This window comes from Mirounga angustirostris, unplaced genomic scaffold (assembly GCF_029215605.1).
Source record: "Mirounga angustirostris isolate CCGP_5_RB_7025 unplaced genomic scaffold, mMirAng1.0.hap1 SCAF_12, whole genome shotgun sequence".
Classification (NCBI taxonomy): Eukaryota; Metazoa; Chordata; class Mammalia; order Carnivora; family Phocidae; genus Mirounga; species Mirounga angustirostris.
In genome coordinates, this window is record NW_026991720.1 from 96,192,403 (window position 1) to 96,212,861 (window position 20,459).

Sequence of the window (20,459 nt, forward strand, 5' to 3'; positions counted from 1 at the left end):
GATTTTCTGCTCTTACAAGTAAGGCTGCAATAAACCTAAGTCTTTTCATTGTGTATCTCTATAGGACACATTCTTAGAAATGGATTTACTGGACCACAGAGTATTTGCATAAGTTGTTTCCAAGTTGCTCTCCACAAAAGTTGCCCATTTTTCTCTCCCTCTTGCATTGTATGAATATACCTGTTTTTCCGCACTCGCCAGTGTTTTGTTAAACTTTCTGATCCTTGTAAACAGTGGATGAAAAACATTAGGTTGTTCTTCCTATTTGGAATCCCCTTTTCCCCTCCCGGAATGGTGGTCCAGCACTTGCCTCATGCCTTATCCCCTGAAGTTCCTCCAAAATGATTTTATTTTTTATTTTTATTTTTTTTTTACAGAGGGAGAGAGGGGGCTGTGTAGAGGGAGAGAGAGAATCTTAAACAGCCTCCACACCCAGCACAGAGCCCATGTGGCGCTCCATCTCACGACCCTGAGATCATGACCTGAGCTGGAATCAAGAGTCACATGCTTAACCGACTGAGCCCCCTAGACGCCCCCTATGTTTACTTTTACCCTTTTCATCTCAAAACAATTTTTTTCCTAAGTTGGCAGAACATGTTCTCTGAATCCTAACTTCCTCTGAATTCTATGATCAGATTCGGAGCTCCAGACACCAGCTTCTCTGAGTCCAAAAGATGGGAGCAAGCCCACTCTTACTTTTTGAGTCACTTTGCTGTCCCTTATGTGTGTCCTTTTACGGCGGTCTTGAAACTGCTCCTTTTCCTGTATTTCAGCGGCATTTTCCCAAAGGTTTGACATAGCAGAGCAAAGCAAACAACTGAAAATGGAACTTTAGACCTCTTAGTTTCTAGAAATCCATTGCCCTCCCTTTCCTGGCTCCTCTCTCTATATCCTTCAGCCTTCTCATAACCTGTGCATATCTTCCTCTTTCGGCTCCTCCTTCTTGTCCTTTCCTCTGCCTTTTGCTGGTTCCCACCCCCAAAGTTTTAGCCACCAGTATTTGGGGATTTTTCCAGTTATCTTTTTGTTGTTGATTTCTAGTTTAAATTCCATTTTGGTCTCAGAGGAGACATTGCATCACTTCTGTTCTTTTAAGTTTGTTGAAGTATGTTTTATGGCCCAGAATGTGGTCTGTCTTGGTGAATGTTCCATGTGAGCTTGAGAAGATTGTGTATTGCTGTCATTTAAATAGTCTGTAGATGTCAGTGATATCCAGTGGACTGATGGTATTGTTGAGTTCGGCTATGTCCTTACTGCTTTTCTGCCTGCCGGATCTGTCCATTTCTGATAGCGGGGTGTCGAAATTTCCAGCTATGATATTGGGTTCATCTTTCTCTCCTTGTAGATCCATTGGGTAGATGGATGCTTCATGTAGTTTGATGCTCTTGTTAGGCACATACATGTTAAGGGTTAATGTTATTGGACCCCATTATTATGTAATGCCCTTGAAATTAGTATAGCTACTTCTGCTTTCTTAAAATACTAACATGGCATATTTATCTCCAGCCATTTACTTTTAATCTATATGTGTCTTTATATTTTAAGTGGAATTCTTATAGACAGCATCTAATTGGGTCTTATTTTTTGATCCACTGTGACAGTCTTTATCTTTTAATTGATGCATTTAGACCATTTAATGTTCAAAGTGATATCGTTGGATTAATATTTGTTGCTATTTTCTGTTTGTTGCTCTGGTTCTTTGTTCCTGTTTTTGTCTCCCACTCTTTTTCTGGTTTTAATTTGAGCATTTTATGATTCCATTTGCTCTCCTTTCTTAGCATATTGATTATACTTCTTTTTTAACCTTTTTTAGTGGTTGCCGTAGAGTTTGTAATATACATTTACAGCTAATCAAGGTCCACTTTCAAATAACAACTATACCAGTTCATAGGGTGTGAGTACTTTAACAAAATATTCCTATTTCTTCTTGTGCTTTGTGTCATTTACTTCACTTATATGTAAGCATACATAAGCATATAAATACATGAGATACATATGCATAAACATACATAATTAAATATTTGTTGCTGTTACTATTTTGAACAAATTATTATCAGCTACATGAATTAATAAGAAAAAGTTTTAATTTTACCTTCACTTAATCCTTCTTTGGTGCTCTTCCTTTCTTTATGTAGACCTGGGTGTCTGTCCTATATTATTTTCTTTGTCTCTAAAGAACTTCTTTTCAACATTTCTTGCAAGACAGTGTAATGGCAATAAATGCCCTCGGTTTTTGTTTGTCCAAGAACTTCTTCACTTTTGAGGGATCATTTCACAGGGAACAGAAATCTAGGTTGGTAGTGTCTGCCTCTCAACGCTTTAAATATTTCACTCTCCTCTCTTTGTGCATGCTTGGTTTCTGAGAAGCAGCATGTAGTTCTTGTCTTTCTCTGTAGGTGAGGTGTTTTTTTCTCCAGCTTCTTTTAGGATGTTCTTTTTTTTTTTTTTTTAAACATATAATGTTATTATTTGTTTCAGTGGTACAGGTCTGTAATTCATCGGTCTCACACATTACACAGCGCTCACCACAGCACATACCCTCCCCAGTGTCATCACCCAGCTCCCCATCCCCCCCCGCCCTCCCCCTCAGTTTGAGATTAAGAGGCTCTTACGGTTTGTCGCCCTCTTTGATTTTGTCTTGTTTCCTTTTTTCCTCTCTTCCCCTATAATCCTCTGCCTTGTTTCTTAAATTCCACATATCAGCAAGATCATATGATAATTGTCTCTGACTGACTTAGTTCGCTTAGCATAATACCCTCTAGTTTCATCCATGTCGTTGCAACTGGCAAGATTTCATTTTTTTTGATGGCTGTGTAATATTCCATTGTATCTGTGTGTGTGTGTGTGTGTGTGTGTATACCACATCTTCTTTATCCATTCATCTGTTCATGGACATCTGGGCTCTTTGCATAGTTTGGCTATTGTGGACATTGCTGCTATAAACATTGGGGTGCAGGTGCCCCTTCTTTTCACTACATTTGTATCTTTGGGGTAAATACCCAGTAGTGCAATTGCTGGGTCATAGGGTAGCTCTATTTTCAACTTTTTGAGGAACCTCCATACTGTTTTCCAGAGTGGCTGCACCAGCTTGCATTCCCACCAACAGTGTAGGAGGATTCCCTTTTCTCTGCATCCTCACCAACATTTGTTGTTCTTGTCTTGTTAATTTTTGCCATTCTAACTGGTGTAAGGTGATATCTCATTGTGCTTTTGATTTGTATTTCCCTGATGGCAAGTGATGTGGAACATTTTTTCATGTGTCTGTTAGCCATTCCAATGTCTTCTTTTGAAAGTGTCTGTTCATTTCTTCTGCCCATTTCTTGACTGGATTCTTTGTTTTTTGGGTGTTGAGTTTTATAAATTCTTTATATATTTTGGATATTAACCCTTTATCAGATATGTCATTTGCAAATATCTTCTCTCATTCTGTGGGTTGCCTCTTTGTTTTGTTGACTATCTCCTTTGCTGTGCAGAAGCTTTTTATCTTGATGAAGCCCCAGTAGTTCACTTTTGCTTTTCTTTCCTTTGCCTTTGGAGACTTGTCTTGCAAGAATTTGCTTTGGCCAAGGTCAAAGAGGTTGCTGCCTGCGTTCTGCTTAAGGATTTTGATGGATTCCTGTGTCACCTTGGTCTTTTATCCATTTTGAGTCTATTTTTATGTGTGGTGTAAAAGAATGGTCCAGTTTCATTCTTCTGCATGTGGCTGTCCAGTTTTCCCAGCACCATTTTTTGAAGAGACTGTCTTTTTTCTATTGGACATTCTTTCCTGCTTTGTCGAGGATTAGTTGACCATAGTGTTGAGGGTCCGTATCTGGGCTTTCTATTCTGTTCCACTGATCTATGTGTCTGTTTTTGTGCCAGTACCAGGCTGTCTTGATGATCACAACTTTGTAATATAGCTTGAAGTCAGGCATTGTGATGCCCCCAGCTTTGGTTTTCTTTTTCAACATTTCCTTGGCGATTCGGGGTCTTTTCTGGTTCCATACAAATTTTAGGATTGTTTGTTCCAGCTCTGTGAAAAATGTCGATGGCATTTTGATAGGGACTGCATTGAATGTGTAGATTTCTCTGGGCAGCATAGACATTTTAACAATGTTTATTCTTCCAAACCATGAGCATGGAATGTTTTCCCATCTCTTTATGTCTTCCCTAATTTCTTTTATAAGTGTTCTGTAGTTTCTAGAGTATAGATCCTTTACCTCTTTCGTTAAGTTTATTCCTAGGTATCTTATGGGTTTTGGTGCAAATGTAAATGGGATCGATTCCTTAATTTCTATGTCTTCTGTCTCGTTGTTTGTGTATAGAAATGCAACTGATTTCTGTGCATTGATTTTATATCCTGCTACTTTACTGAATTCCTGTATGAGTTCTAGCAGTTTTGGAGTGGAGTCTTTTTGGTTTTCCACATAAAGTATCATATCATCTGCAGAGAGTGAAAGTTTGATTTCTTTTTTGCCAATTTGAATGCCTTTTATTTCTTTCTGTTGTCTGATTGCAGAGGCTAGGACTTCTAGTACTATGTTGAACAACAGTGGTGAGAGTGGGCATCCCTGTCGTGTTCCTGACCTTAAGGGAAAAGCTCTCAGTTTTTCCCCATTGGGAATGATATTTCCTGTGGCCTTTTTGTAGATGACTTTTATGATAGTGAGATAATGTTTCCTTTATCGCTACACCATGCAGAGTTTTAATCAAGAAAGGATGCTGTACTTTGTCAAATGCTTTTTCTGCATTTTTTGAGAGGATCATATGATTCTTGTCCTTTCTTTTATTAATATAGTGTATCACATTGATTGGTTTTTGGATGTTGAACCAACCTTGCAGCCTAGGAATAAATCCCACTTGGTCCTGGTGAATAATCCTTTTAATGTACTGTTGGACCCTCTTGGCTAGTATTTTGGTGAGCATTTTTGCATCCATGTTTATCTGGGATATTGGGCTGTATTTCTCCTTTTTGATGGGGTCTTTGTCTGGTTTTGGGATCAAAGTAATACTGGCCTCATAGAATGAGTTTGGAAGTTTTCCTTCCATTTCTAGTTTTTGAAACAGCTTCAGTAGAATAGGTATTATTTCTTCTTTACATGTTTGGTAGGATTCCCCTGGGAAGCCATCTGGCCCTGGACTCTTGTTTTATGGGAGGTTTTTGATTACTGCTTCATTTTCCTTGCTGGTTATTGGTCTGTTCAGATTGTCTATTTCTTTCTATTTCAGTCTTGGTAGTTTATAAGTTTCCAGGAAGGCATCCTTTTCTTCCAGATTGCCTAGTTTGTTGGCATACAGTTGCTGATAATAACTTCTAACAATTGTTTCTATTTCTTTGGTGTTGGTTGTGATCTCTCCCCTTTCATTCATGATTTTATTAATTTGGGTCCTTTCTCTTTTCTTTTGGATATGTCCATGAGGGACTCTTAGCTATAGGAAACAAACTGAGGGTGGCTGGAGGGGAGGTGGATGGGGGGATGGGGTAATTGGGTGATGGGCACTAAGGAAGGCACATGATGTGATGAGCACTGGATGTTATACACAATTGATAAAGTATTGAACACTGCATCTGAAACTAATAATGTACTTTAAGTTGGCTAATTGAATTTGAATTTTAAAAAGTGATCACAAAAAAAGGTACTAATTGGAAATGCAAAAAAAAAAAACAAGTAAACAATCTAAATGTGAAGAAATGGATCATTTTATGGTTGATGGGCTTGATGGTTGGCGGGGGAAGGTGCAAATGAAGATAATCAGTCAATTCAAAGACCTGGATTAATGGCTTTAGCTGGGTCTTTTATCACTGCCTCCTGTACTTCACTAACACCAGAGGAGCTTCCACATGTCAACAGTTAGGCATGAAAAGTTGTTGCACCTGAAGAGGAGGGTTTGACTTTAGGAGAGGATTTTAAACAATAGTGCATTCCTATATATTAACATATATATAAATATGTATATCTTTTTTATTCTCATGTACAGAGGTTTTTTAAAATTTAAGTTTATACATATGAATATTGTAAGCACAAATGGATTACTAAATGTGTGATTTTTAAAGATTCTAACAGAACATTTGTCTTCCAAACTTTGTTCATTTCAATTATGTATATTATACCAAGACAGACATATTTATGGGTCTGATTTCTTAAAAGAGCTGCTTCATGTATCTAGTTAGTAGTTCAGTCACTCAGTGTGTAATATACTTTCTATGAATTATTCTGAAGGTTTTAAATGGGTCATATCATAGTTTTTAATGAAGTTTTAATGAAGACTTAAATATGCTAGGAGCTTCTTATCTAGCCATAAACCAAGAATCTTACCAGTGATCTTATTTTTTTTGGTTAAGGGACACCTATTTTAAGGACATGTATCTCATCTATTGGAGTTAGTACCTTAAAGAAAAGACAGCTCCTTAGTGGAATTAACTGATATATTTTATACATGCAGTATAAAAGGCAGTACTTTGGGTGCCTGGGTGGCTCAGTTGGTTAAGGGTCTGCCTTCAGCTCAGGTCATGATCTCAGGGTCCTGGGATCAAGTCCCACATTGGGCTCCCTGCTCAGCGGGGTGTCTCCTCCCTCTGCTCTATCCCCTGCTCATGTGCTCTCTTTTTCACGTGTGCGTGCGCAAAAATAAATAAAACCTTAAAAAAAAAAGGCAATACTTTTATAAAATCAGTTATCCTAGGAATCATTCCACATTACAAGAAAATTATAGACCAGTAACTCTCATGAGCATAAATGCAAACATTTTTAATAAGATTTTAGCAAATAGAATTATCAGTATATAAAAAGGATAATACATTATGGCCAGGTGAGGTTTATCCTAGGAATGAAAGGTATTACCATATTAATAGATTTTAAGAAAAGTTTCAATGATCATATCAATAGAATGAGAAAAGGCATTTGATAAAATTAGGCCATTTATATTTTTTAAAAATCTCAGCAAGATATGAATAGAAGGAAATATTCACATCCTGATAAAGGGTAGCTACAAAAAAAATCTACAGCTAAACATCATTTTTCATGTTAAAGACCCAGTGTTTTCCCCCTAGGATTAGAAAGTGAGCAAGAATGTCTCCTCTCACTAATCTAGTGGAAGACCTACCCAGTGCAGTAAGGCAAGAAAATGAATAAAGCAGTGCAGATTGAGAAGGAAGAAGTGAAACCATCTCTATTTATGTCTGACTTATGGTCTATGTAGAAAATCTGACAGAATCTACAAAAAAAGCTGCTAAAAGTGATTAGTTCAAGTTTACAAGATTCAAATCAATATACAAAAATTAATTATTTGCAATAAACAATTTAGAAGTGGAAACTAAAAGCCAAATACTATTTACAATAGCACTAAAAGTCATAAAATACTTAGGTGTAAATTTAACAAAACAAGATTCATACACTGAAAATGATAGAATGAAAGAAATCAAAGAAGACCTAAATTATGGATATATACAATGTTCATGAATTTGAAGATTCACTATTCCAAGATGTTTGTTTTTTCCCAAACTAATCTGTAGATTCAGTGTAATCCCATTCAGAATCCTGGCAGATGTTTTCTTTTTGGTAGAAATGGACAAGTTGACTCAAAATTTTTATGTAAGGGCAGGAGAACTAAAATTTTGGAAAAGAAAAAAAAAGTTGGAAGGTTGACAGTAACTGGTTTTAAAACTTACTATAAAACTACAACAATCGAGACAATACCACAAAGGTGCAAAGGCATTTCAATGAAAAAAAAAACTTTTTCTCAATAAATTTTTGTTGGAACAATTGGATATCATCTACAAAGACGGGAAAAAAAACTCTTCATGACTTTCAGCAGAGATGGCACATGAGCCGGGTGTGAAGTCTGGGTGTATTTACATACAAGCCTGGCACACCTCTGTCTCATTGTAGGCAGTTGAAAGAGCCTGTGGAATACACATTCGAGAGACTGCCTCTCTACCTAAAAAATTTTTTAAAAGAACCTTGATTCATACCTTACACCATATACAAAAACTAATTCAAATCAGAACATAAAGTAACTAAAACTATAAACCTTAAACTATAAAACTGCTGAAAGAAAGCATAGGGAAAAGTCTTTGTGTCCTTGTGTTAGCCAGAAGAATGATACATTAAAATTTTTTTGATAAGTTGGACTTCATCCAAATTAAGAACTTTAGCTCCTCAAATGACATCCTTAAGAAAATGAAAAGACATGCTACAGACTAGAAGCTGTTTGCAAATTACAAATTTGACAAATGAATTCAATATCAAAAATACATAAAAACCCTAAAAACTCAATAATAAGAAAACAGACGACCCAATAGAAGGTCACAAAAGATTTGAATAGACACTTCATCAGTGTAGATATACAGATGGCAAATAAGCACATGAAACAATCCTCATCACTAGTCACTATGGAAATGTAAGTAGAAATCACAGATACCACAACATACCAACTATAATGGCTGAAATGAAAAGGAGGAGAGAAATCTGATGGTACCAGATGTTGGTGAGAATGTAGAACTCCGACCTTGGTGGTGGGAATGCAAAATAGTACATATGGTCATTCCAGGGTTCATATTGGTAAACAGTTTGGCAGTTTCTCATAAAGTTAAATCTACGCTTAACATATAACCCAGCAAACATAACATATGACTTAATGTTAAGTCTCAAACATATGACTTAACATATGACTCCAGCGACTCTTACATCCAGGTATTTACCCAAGTTAAGTAAGAACTGTGTTTACACAAATACTAGTCAATGACTGACTATAGCAGCTTTATTCATAATAGAATGAATTATGAATTCATTCAAACTGGGAGCATCACAAATGTTCTTCATTTGCCAAATGGATAAACATACCAGTATATTCATACAGTGGACCACTGCTACTCAGTAATAAAAAGAAAGAAATTACTGATACATGTAACAACATAGATAAAAAATTCATTATGCTAAGTTGAAGCCAGACTCAAAAGACTACATATTGTATGACTTCATTTATATGACTTTCTGGAAAAGGCAAAACTATTGTGACAGTGAGCAAACAGTGGTTGCCTGGAGTGGGAGTAGGGTTTGACTACAAAGGAGCATAGGTAATTTTGGGAGGAGGTATAAAAAATAGAACTGTTTTATATCTTGATTTATCGTAGTAATATGACTGTACGTTGGTCAAAACTCATAGAAATGTACACTAAAATGGGTGAATTTTATTAAATGCAAAGAATAACCAATAGCATCAGAAAGGGCTTCATAAGATGCCCAGGTCTCGAAAGCTTTGAAGGTGTACAGGTGGGCGGTGGGGAGGAGCTCAAGGGACACAGGATTTGCAAAGGCTTAAAGTTAGCAAACATACAAAGTTTTACATACTTTCCAGTTGTTTGGAAAGTCAGAAGTCTAAAGGTAACACCGTGGGAGAGGTGACCAGAAGAAGTAGACAGAGCCAAGTTTGGAAGGCCTCAATGTTTGGTAAAGAAGTCTTTGGTAAAGACTTGCCTACTTACTTATTTATTAATATTTATTTTGTTTATTGTATAGACAGAAGTGGTTTTAAAATATTTAAAAGATGAGTGTTTGTATAAAGAAGAAAAGTTTTAAGATAAGAGAGAGATGGGAGATACCAGACAGCTTTATGGGGTTTTTTTTGTTTGTTTTTTTTAATGTAGTCAACTAAAATGGTTGTTTTTATTTTAATATTCTGGCCTTCCTGCTTGCTTGTTTTTAAATTGCCTTTTTTTTTTATTTAAATTCAATTAATTAACATAGTGTATTATTGGTTTCAGAGGTAGAGGTCAGTGATTCATCAGCCTTATATAACACCCAGTGCTCATTACATCCCATACCTTCTTTAATGTCCATCACCCAGTTACCCCAAGACTTTCATATTTAATTCATATGTTGACTTGTTTGCTCTCTCCTTTCTTTAAAATCTCTGTTAAGAGCAAGGTCTGTCCACAATACATCCCTGGAGCCTGACACTTTTCAAAGTAAACCATACATGCAAGGGCCCTGAGGTGCAAATGACTATGACGTACTAAAAGAGCAGGAAGAAGGCCAGTATGACAAGAGGGAGAGGGCTGGGAGATGAGCTAAGAGAGATAGGCAGGGCCAGATCACGAAGGCCTTTGTAGACCACAGCAAGTGGTTTGGGTTTAATTCTGAGTATAATAGGTGGCCTCCAGAGAGTTGTAAGCTGAGAGGCAGGTGGGGAGTGGCAGATAATTATCTGATCATATTTAGTCTAAAGATCATTCTTGCTGCTGTATGAAGAATAGACAGAACAGGAGAAAGAGTAAAGCAGGGGGACCAGTTATAATAAGGTTACTGGAACAGTCCAAGGGATGAGATTGTGACTTGGATTAGGGGGTAGCAATGAAGAATGGACAGAAGTAGATAGAAGGCTTATGGATGGATCTTGGCGATTTGTTGATGAATTGGGTATGGAATGTGGGACAGAGAAACAAGGCAAGGATAACTCCCAAGTTTAAGGACCTGAGCAACTGAGTGGATGGTGGTGGCATTTACCGAGATGGGAGAGTCTGAGGGAAATATACCTTGGGTGAGGGGCTGGGGTAGAAAATGAAAATTTTTTTATGTTTTTGTTCCATGAACGCCAAGGGGCAGAGAGGCTTTTTCTTTTTTTCATCTTAAAGTATTTTTTTAATTGAGATATAGTTGACACATAATATTAGTTTCAGGATAATAATATTAATAGTACAGCATAATGATTCAGTATTTTTTTTTTTTTAAGAACTTGGACTTCAGTATTTTTCTCTCTTTAGTTGGTGTCTTAGTTTGGGCTGCTATGATAAAGTACCATAGACCAGATGGCTAATAAAGAACAGAAATTTATTTCTTACCATTCTGGAGGCTAGAAGTCTGAGATCAGGCTCCATGGTCAGGTTCTGGTAAGGGCTCTCTTCCAGGTTGCAGACTGCTGACACATGGGCAGAGAGCAGAAAGAGGAAGCAAGGTCTCTTGTGACTCGTCTAAGGGCACTAATCCCATTCATGAGGGCTCCTTCCTCAGGGCCTCCTCTAATCCTTGTCACCTCCCAAAGGCCCCATCTCCTAATACCATCATACTAGTCAGTATATGAATTTTGGGAGGACACAGTCAGTCAATAACAGTTGGGAAAATGAAGGGCTTTAATCAGGGGAGGGACTTAGTTTTTATCTTAAGCAACTACTCTGGCAGACAGGCCTGTGGATGATGTGTGGAAAGGATGAGATTAGAAGGAGTCAGACCAGTTGGTGATTTAGGCAAACAAATCCTGGGCCAACCCTAGAGCAGTGGACACAGGAAGGGGCAGAATCGGTGGGAAGTGGTGACGGACAGATAACCCAGGTGGCAGGAAGGGGTGAATCCGAGATGACATTCCCATTTCTACGCTCAGAGACATCCAAGGAGAACTGGGTTTGAGGGGTGTGTCGAGGTAACTTTTATCCGTTTGGATCTATAGCGACTTGATTTTTCCCTTTGCACACAGCCACCAGCAGTACACCTGAATACTGGGTGAGCTTCCCCACTAGGGTGGGAGTGAAGTTGGTTGGAACTCAGAAAGCTGTAGTGGGGAGTCTGAGTACGGTGACAGCTCACGGTTTGCCCTGGGGCCTGTGTGCCAGCATCTCTCTAAGCAGCTGTGGCCCTGGCTGTATCAGATTGCGTGTCCACTGGAGGAGGATTCAGGGAGTATGGAGATACGACTTCAGGAGGAAAATCTCTCATCTTTGGAGAGGGGGCAGTGGAAATGGAACGCCAAATGTGAGGAGCCTTCTCTGTGGATGACACAGTCAGAGCTCCTGTAGAAAGATGCCTCGGGTGGAGCTGACCTCTCCCTGAGCTCTCATTTCAGGGGGTGTCTTCTTCCACCCTTACGTGCTACGGCTTCTTGTGTGTTCTGGGCTGGCTCCTTTCCTTCCCTGTCTGGACTCCGACGGGTCCTGCTGATATGTCTTGGTTTTGCTGTTCTGTGCTAGAGGCATTGACTGTCTTTAAATCCTACTCCGGTCCCTTGTGTTTCAGCCTGAGAGGAAGTTCGGCGTGGTGGTGGTTGGCGTTGGCAGAGCCGGCTCTGTGCGGATCCGGGACTTGCGGAGTCCACATGCTTCCTCGGCTTTCCTGAACCTGATTGGCTTCGTGTCCAGGTGGCTGGCATTTGTCTTGTGCCTTGTAATTCAGGGCAAGGCCAGTGAGGTGAATTAGGGCTTGGGACATAGAGATTCTCCAGACCCAGGAGAGAGAGAGCCGGCTCTGGGGTCATTCCAGAGAACCGTGCTCAGGGTCAGCCCCACGAGATCTCAAGTTGGGATGGGTCTGGGAGCTGGAGTGCTGTATCTGCAGCCGGGATATACAGCGAGTCAGCCTCGAGGGGACTGTGAAGACAGAGGCAGGGAAGATGAGAGCAGGGCCTGATGGTTACACAAAAGGAGCACAATGAACACATGGTGGGTCGGCCTAGAAAGAAGGCTGTCAATGTGTGCCAGTTAATCATTATATCAGTTATCATGACAGCCATCCATGCAATGGCCTTGGGCTATGTGACATAGATACCATTATCAACGCCACTTTACAGATAAAGAAAGGGAGCCACAGAGAGGTAGAGAGGTTATGTAATTTGCCTGTGGACACACAGCTAGAAAGTCTAAAAGTCTAAGACCTGGATTTGAACACAGGTCTATTTGATTCCAAAACCCATCATCTAAGCCACGTGTATCCTTTTCCCTTTGATAACTTTGAGCCTCACTTTTATCTCCTATAACTTCATTTATCTGCTATAACTCCATCAAAACCAGACTTCCCACCGTGTTTCTTCTTCTCTGACCCACACTCACTCAGCACCTTCCTCCACCACTCACCACTTCCTTACATACACCACTCACCAAACTAACACCATATAATGTCATTTATGAGTGTTAATTGTGAACAAGATGTTGTAGGCACTGTGTTGGCTGAGGAGAGAAGGTGGGGAGCAACTTAGGCACCTCTCTCTGCTTTTTAGTGCTTTAGAGAAATCAAACAAAGCATGAATAACTATTGTGATGGTCCACACAGACTATCTGGGGCACTAGAGAGACCCAGAAGTGGTGGGAATCTGCCCTTGGTCAATCTTCTCCCCTCAGTAAGATTCTTTTTTTTTTTTTTTAAAGATTTTATTTATTTATTTGTGTGAGAGAGAATGAGAGAGAGCACATGAGAGGGGGGAGGGTCAGAGGGAGAAGCAGACTCCCCGCCGAGCAGGGAGCCCGATGCGGTACTCGATCCAGGGACTCCAGGATCATGACCTGAGCTGAAGGCAGTCGCTTAACCAACTGAGCTACCCAGGCGCCCCCTCAGTAAAATTCTAAGGTACTTGCACATAAGTGGGAGATCAAAATTATTATTACCCAGCACTGTAACTCCCATTGCACCCCTACCTGAAGCTGGGTTGAACACAGCACTTGGGCTCAAGGCTGAAGTGGGACCTCTCCTTGTCGCTTAAACCCCAGTCTTCTGCTAGCTGGCTGCCATGACTGATATAGTGGTAACTCCTAAACTATTCAAGGCATGTGGGAAGATGGCCACCTCATACCCCCTGCTTTACTGCACCCCTGCCTCTGTCACACCATTCCCCTTCTCACATACCCTGTTTCTCATGACCTACCTACTGAGTCCTACCATCTCCCCAGGAAGCCTACTCTGAAACCCTAAATTAGATGTCCCTTGCCTTCATTGAATTACCCACCTGAACCCCCAAACACAACATTTCTCATGTTCATCTTGTATTGATGTTACATATTTACATGTGTGTCTTGCTTCTTCTCTTAGACTGTGAGTGAAGTCTGGTAGTTATAGTGCTTGGCCAGATGCTTGGAGCTGGCTGTGATCAGAGGGACCACTTCTCATGAGATGAAAGGAGATCAGTTGTTTTTGTTTTAGAGATGGAGTGATTCAAAGACTGCCATATCATAGAGGCTGTTCACAGTAGTGTTGGCACTCAATGCTGGGTCTCTTGACTTAAACCCTGAGGCTGTTTTTTCTCACTCTGTGGTGGAAAATGTCCTGGAAGTGGGAGGGAGGGAGGGAATTCGTTTCTTCATTTCCAAAAGCCGGCTATCAGGACATCGTTGGGGGGAGAGGAGAAAGATGGTGCTCATTTATTGGATATGCTGTGTACTTTTGAGGTGCATTTTTGTTATTCTCAAATAGACGAGAGCTTGGGAACATTGAGGAAGTCCAGCAGATTTCTTTGGAAGATGCCCTTTCCAGTCAAGAGGTTGAAGTTGCTTTTATCTGCAGTGAAAGCTCCAGCCATGAGGACTATATCAGGTGGGTTTCCAATGTAGGTAGTCCTTGCCCCGTCGTAGAAATGACGGGGCAAGCTGAAATCTCTCAAAGAAATTTTGATAATTGAAGGGAAGAATTACAGTGGAGCCATTACCTTTAAAAAATGTCAAAATGCTCAAAACTCTTACTATTGGTTATAAATGTATAAGAAAATGAAAAACTATGTAAAACTGATATTTACTTAGTACACTGTAATTTAAAACAATACGAGGAATTAAAGAGTGTTCTTTGTAAAAAATGTATTGACAGTAGGTTGAATAGTGCTTGTCTCTTGTCATAGTAGGATGTGGAGCCACCATCTTTTCTGTGCTTTGGCAAATTGTCGTAATCCTTTCTAAGTTTGGCTCAGCTGCCAACATTTTATCCTTTGTGCTTTTAACATTTTAAATATCTCTGAGAGTTCCTTTAATATGAACTGTTTTTGCCATGAGATAAGTGAGGAAAGAAGGTAGTGGTGGCATCGAAGAGGGGAGATGACATTATGGAGCAAGAGAAGTGACAGGTCCCCCTGCCCCACCTTCAGATGCAAAGCCTAGAGCCCTTCAAGCATTTGGTGGGACTGAGCCTGGAACGAGGAGCCCCACACATAACTAACAAGGCAGTTCCAGCCACTTCCCAACACCCAAGCCTCTGCATATGCTGCCCAAAGTGAAATACCCTCATCTTGCATGTTGCACCTGGAAAACACCTACTCCTATTTCAGATGTTACTGAAATCTTTTCAGACTGCCTCAGGCAGAGCTGGCTGTTCATGGTTTGGTAGGCTTTATTTATGGCCATCATGTGATAATAGGCAGGCAGTTTACAGGTTAATGTCTTTTGTTTCTCCTCCAAAGTAGCTGGCAAATAGTACCTAGTTGAATATATGAGTAGGTGAATGGATGAATGTTCAAATTAACACATAACTTGAACGCCTCTTCTAGCATAGGAGAAGGTAACAGGACGTACAATTCATCCTCCTTATCCCCTGGCCCTGATTCGCATCTGCATTCCTTCATGACTCAGAGACTTACATGTATTTATAACAGTCTGTTCTCTGTCATGCAGGGCATTTTAGTGAAGCTTACTTGAAGTGTATTTTCTCTCTCCCTTTTTTCCAAAGGCAGTTCCTTAATGCTGGCAAGCATGTCCTTGTGGAATATCCCATGACACTGTCTTGGGCAGCAGCTCAGGACCTGTGGAAGCTGGCTGAGCAGAAAGGTGACGTATATTCTGTCGAACACAGACCCTCTTTTAGAGTTCCTGCATGTAAGATGTCTCTGGTACCATCTTCATGCCTTTAAAACTTAACCCTATGTCAGATAGGTCCTGTGGGCTCCCAGCTCCCCCAACACTCCCCTGCACTGTAGGTGCACATAATGGGTGTGTGTGGAAGGCCAACAGGGTGGAGGGATGAGTGGGAATTGGCAAACTTTTGTTAGAGACTTTTCTTTTACTCTAATGAAAAATATGAATTAGCTGCGACTTATGCTATTGTCATGATATTATTCCGCTGTTATTCATATGAAACTTACATTGCTACTGGAAAAATGTCCAAATCAGAGTCATTGATTGTCTTCTCTGTGCACACTCTGTAGTTTGAGTTGTTTCTCAAGAGGAGTATCATTTATCAAATATTTACTATATGCCAGCAACTCGGGAACTCTACTAAGCACTTTATATGTTATTTTATTTAATTCTCCTAGAAACCCTTGGAAGTAGGTATTTTCTCGAGCTTATGTAAAGGAATGTTACATAATTCCTTATGTAAACAAATCCATGCTTCAGAGAAGTTAAGTAATTTGTGCCAGGTCACAAAGCTAGTAACATGATTACGAATTGGGAGAAGCCAATTTGAATTCAATCCTTTCTGGCTCTGAAGTCTACGTTGTTCCTTTAAGCCATACTGCCCTCCAGAGATTTTTGTTTTTACAATACCTCCACAAGTTCCTTTATGGGGGCAATGAGAATTATCTAGAATGTTTAGGGATTTCAGGATCTAGTTAAATAAAGTTTAAATGACAAACTCTTTGTTTCAACATGTGCTTTTGAAAATCTTTAATATATAAGCAAAGTATGGTGAACACTTACATGAAAATCACCGAAGAAAGCACCTGGCACTTAGCCAGTGTAGACTGATCAGACTTTATTGGAACTCTTGTAGCACTGTGTAGCACTGAGAGGTACTGCTGAAGAACAGAATCCATCTTTCCCCTCTGTAAGCCCCAGCGCTAAACACTGCTTAGAACTGAGTAGGCCTTCAGGAGGTGTTGGTTGAATGAGCAGATAGATGATTATTGATGTGAGCGAGAGGAGCTTTGAGGCCATCACCTTTGTGTATTATTTTCTCATGGCACAGATGTCCATGGACAAAGAACAAGATACTAAAGAATACCCCATAGATTTCTTGCTAATTGCAAAGAAAAAAGTGTACTTTTACAATGAAGAGTTTGTTGTTACCATCCTAACCAAAAGATTGCTAATATGGGTCAATCTGATGTCACAAACCATTTGATGTGATATACACAGCATCAACCATATAATTGAGATTTACAGGTAATACAGGGATAAAGGAACATATTAAATAACAGTGTAAAAAAATCAAGCAAACTAGAATGTGGAACACTCTACAAAATAGCAGGCTATTTCTTCAGAAAGACAAAGTCTCGCACATAGTGACTTCCTTCCAGAGTAAATACAGAAAGAAGGGGAAAAGAGTACACTTTACACTGGAGAAACCAAACACCACTACACCTAGTTGATCAAAATTAACATCAACAGTGGTAAGTCATGATAAGATGTACCTTCAATATAATATGATGAGAATGGCCCATTACCTCTGTAGTTTTCTCCCCCAAAACATAGCCTCAGTGCAGTCATGAAAATAGCAGCAGAAAAATCCCAGTTGAGGGGTGTTCTACAAAATGCCTGACCAGTACTCTTTAGAACTGTCAAGGTCATTAAAAAACAAAAGAGGTTTAAGAAACTTTCCAACCGGGCTGCCTAGGTGGCTCAGTCGTTAACTGTTTGCCTTCGGCTCAGGTCATGATCCCGGGGTCCTGGGATCGAGCCCCGCATCGGACTCCTTGCTCCACGGGAGACCTGCTTCTTCTCCTCCCACTCCCCCTGCTTGTGTTCCCTCTCTCGCTGTGTCTCTGTCAAATAAAAACAAAATCTTTAAAAAAAAAAAAAAAGAAACTTTCCAACCTAAGAGGAAGCTAAGGAGACATGATGACTAAATGTAATGTGCTATCCTGAAACAGAAAAAGCACCTTAGGTATAAACTAATGGAATCTGAATAAAATATGGACTTCAGTTAATTTTTTTAAAAATGAGAAGAAGATAATAAGGATCAGTGTTATATTAGAGCCTTGGTATTAGCTCCATGAGCAAGCAGAATCTGGGTGGATATGTAGAGATCATAAATGGCTTTAAAAAAGAAAAAAAGTTCTTAGCAATGAAACTGACCTATTGTTCTCTAGGCAAGTATTTATAACTCATATTAGAACATGATAGTTATTATGCATGAGATACTGTGCTTGACAGTAGGAATAACAGAAAGATGACCCTTGCCCTTGAGGGGCCCATGTTGCCAGATGTTCACAACTAGCAATATTAATTTCTCCACTGAAAGTGAGTTGAAAATGTAATTATAACATTTACATTGTAGCCCAGAAAGTAATAATTTTATTCAACCCAGCATACCTAAATGCAAGATCATTTTGGATGGCTAAAGTTATGGATAATTTAGGACTAATGTCAGCAAGATTGTGGAATAGGAAGCCCTTGGACCTCATTCCTCCATGGAGACACTGACTTAAGAGCAATATGTAGACCATGTTGCCTTTGTGAGGACTCCAGAAACCATGTAAGTGTTTGCAGTACCCCAGGCATACACAAAGCCAAGAAGAGTTGCATTGAAGCAGGTAAGAAAGTTCATTGCATTAGCTCATCATAGCCCTTTCCCTTCCCTGGCACAGCATGGTATGATCAGGACAAAACTCCCAACTCTTAGCTTCTCCCTTGGGTGAAAAGAGAAGAGTGGAACATGTGTCCAATGTTCTGGTTTTTCAAGGGCTGCTTGAGGGACTGATTTCTACCTCTCCTGACTTGGAGTGCTGAAAGAAATAGTAGTGTACTTTAGGTGCAAGGTTGGGGCTGCTAAGAGCAAGGCAAACATTGTGGCTTCTTACAGATCAGAGAGAGTGCAGTATTGCATAAAGACACCAGGGTGAGCAAGAGATTACAGGTTTTTGAGAACAGAGGCAAGCCTCTTTCAGTTGGAAATTACACATATAATCCCAGAGAAGACACATCCCCAGAAAAGATTTGAGAGACCCCTTGAATTGCTAGCCTGGCTGATTGGTGAAGGTCTTTTCCTTGTACAAAGTCAGTTTGTAAAGACTGGAAGAAGTGGCTGTTTTTCCAAATAGTCAGATCTCAACAAATGATCACAGGGCATAAAAAGGAACAGGGAAACATTGGCCTCTCAAAGGAACAAAATTAATCTCCAGAAACTGATCCTAAAGAAATAGAGATCTATGAATTACTGGACAAAGAATTCAAAATAACTCTAAAAAATGCTCAGTCAGCTAAAAGAGAACACAGACTAGTAAATAAAATCAGGAAAACAGTACATGAACAAAATGAAAATATATCAACAAAGAGATGTAAACTATAAAAAGGAATAAAAAAGAAATTCTAGAGATGAAGAATATAATGATTGGATTGAAAAATATGCATGGGTTCAACAGTAAACTTGATCAAGTGGAAGAAAATGGTAAACTTGAAGATGGTTAATTTGAAATTTGAGTCAAAGAAACAAAAAGAAAAAAGAATGAAGAAAAGTGAAGTAAGCTTAGGGACTTATGGTACATCACAAAATAGATCAATATATGCATTATGCAAGTCCCAGAAGGAGAAGTTCAAGAAAGGGTTAGTGAGCTTATTTGAAAAAAATAATGGCTGAAAACTTCCCAAATTTGAAGAAGGAAATGGAATACAAATTCAAGACAATGAACTCCAACTAGGATAATTCCAGAGATCCACACCAAGACACATTATGATCATACTGTCAAGATCACAGATAAAGGTAAAATATTGAAAAAGGCAAGAAAAAAGTGACTTGTCATATATAAAGGAGATCCTGTAAGATTATTAGCAGAATTCTCAGCAGAAATCTTATAAGCTAGAGGGAGTGGGATGGTGTATTCAATTTGTTGAAAGGAAAACAACTGCCAACCAATACTATATTCACCAAAACTGTCCTTTAGAAATGAAGGTGAAATTAAAACTTTCTCAGACAAATAATAGCTGAAGGAGTTAATCACCATTAGACCTACTCAACAAGAAATGCTAAAGGGAGTCTTTTAAAGTGAAGCAAAAGTATGTTAAACAGCAACACGAAAGCGTACAAAAATAAAAAGCTCTCTGGTAAAGGTAAATATAAAGACAAATATAGAATCCTGTAGTATTTTGTTGGTTCATAAATCATTTTTAATTCTGGTATAAAATTAAAAAGACAGCATAAAAAATAACTATAAATCTGTTAATGGATAGACAATATAAATAGAAATATAGAAATAGATTATTATAGCTAGATGTTTTATATAATCCCCATAGTGACCACATAAAAATATCTGGAGAAGATACACAAAAGGAAATGAATCAAAACACATCACCACAGAAAAAATTAACAAAACTCAGAAGAAGACAGTAAGAGAGGAAAAGGACAAAATACTGTAAGACAACAGCTAACAAAATGGCAGTAGTAAGTTTTTTCCTGTCAGTGATCACTTCAAATGTAAATGGTTAAACTCCCTAATCAGAAGACTTAGATTGGTTCAGTGGATTAAAACAAAAAAAAAAAACAAAAATAAGGTCCAACTGTATACTATCTACGAGAGACCTCAGATCCAAAGACACACATGGCCTAAAAGTGAAAAGATGGAAAAAGATATTCCATGTAAATGGTAATGAAAAGAGCAAAAAGTCGTGTTTGTATCAAACAAAATAGGCTTTAAGTCAGAAAGTGTCATAGGAGATGAAGAAAGACATTATATAATGATAGAAGGGTCAGTTCACCTAACATTAGAGCTCCCAAATATATGAAGCAAACATTGTTGAAGGTGCACAATAATAGTAGGAGACTTCAGTACTTCACTTTGAGTAATGGGTAGGAAAACCAGATAAAGAT

The 20,459-nt window shown here is 39.0% G+C and overlaps 1 protein-coding gene across 1 annotated transcript in view; it reads left to right on the top strand.

Annotated features, from left to right (window-relative positions):
- The window catches only part of BLVRA (biliverdin reductase A), a 60,455-nt gene that overhangs the window by 11,927 nt on the left and 28,069 nt on the right, over window positions 1–20,459 (top strand). Inside the window, exons 3-5 of the mRNA XM_045864942.3 lie at window positions 11,985–12,106; window positions 14,148–14,267; window positions 15,387–15,484. Of these exons, the coding sequence (XP_045720898.2) occupies window positions 11,985–12,106; window positions 14,148–14,267; window positions 15,387–15,484 (340 nt within the window). The remainder of the gene's footprint in view (window positions 1–11,984; window positions 12,107–14,147; window positions 14,268–15,386; window positions 15,485–20,459) is intronic.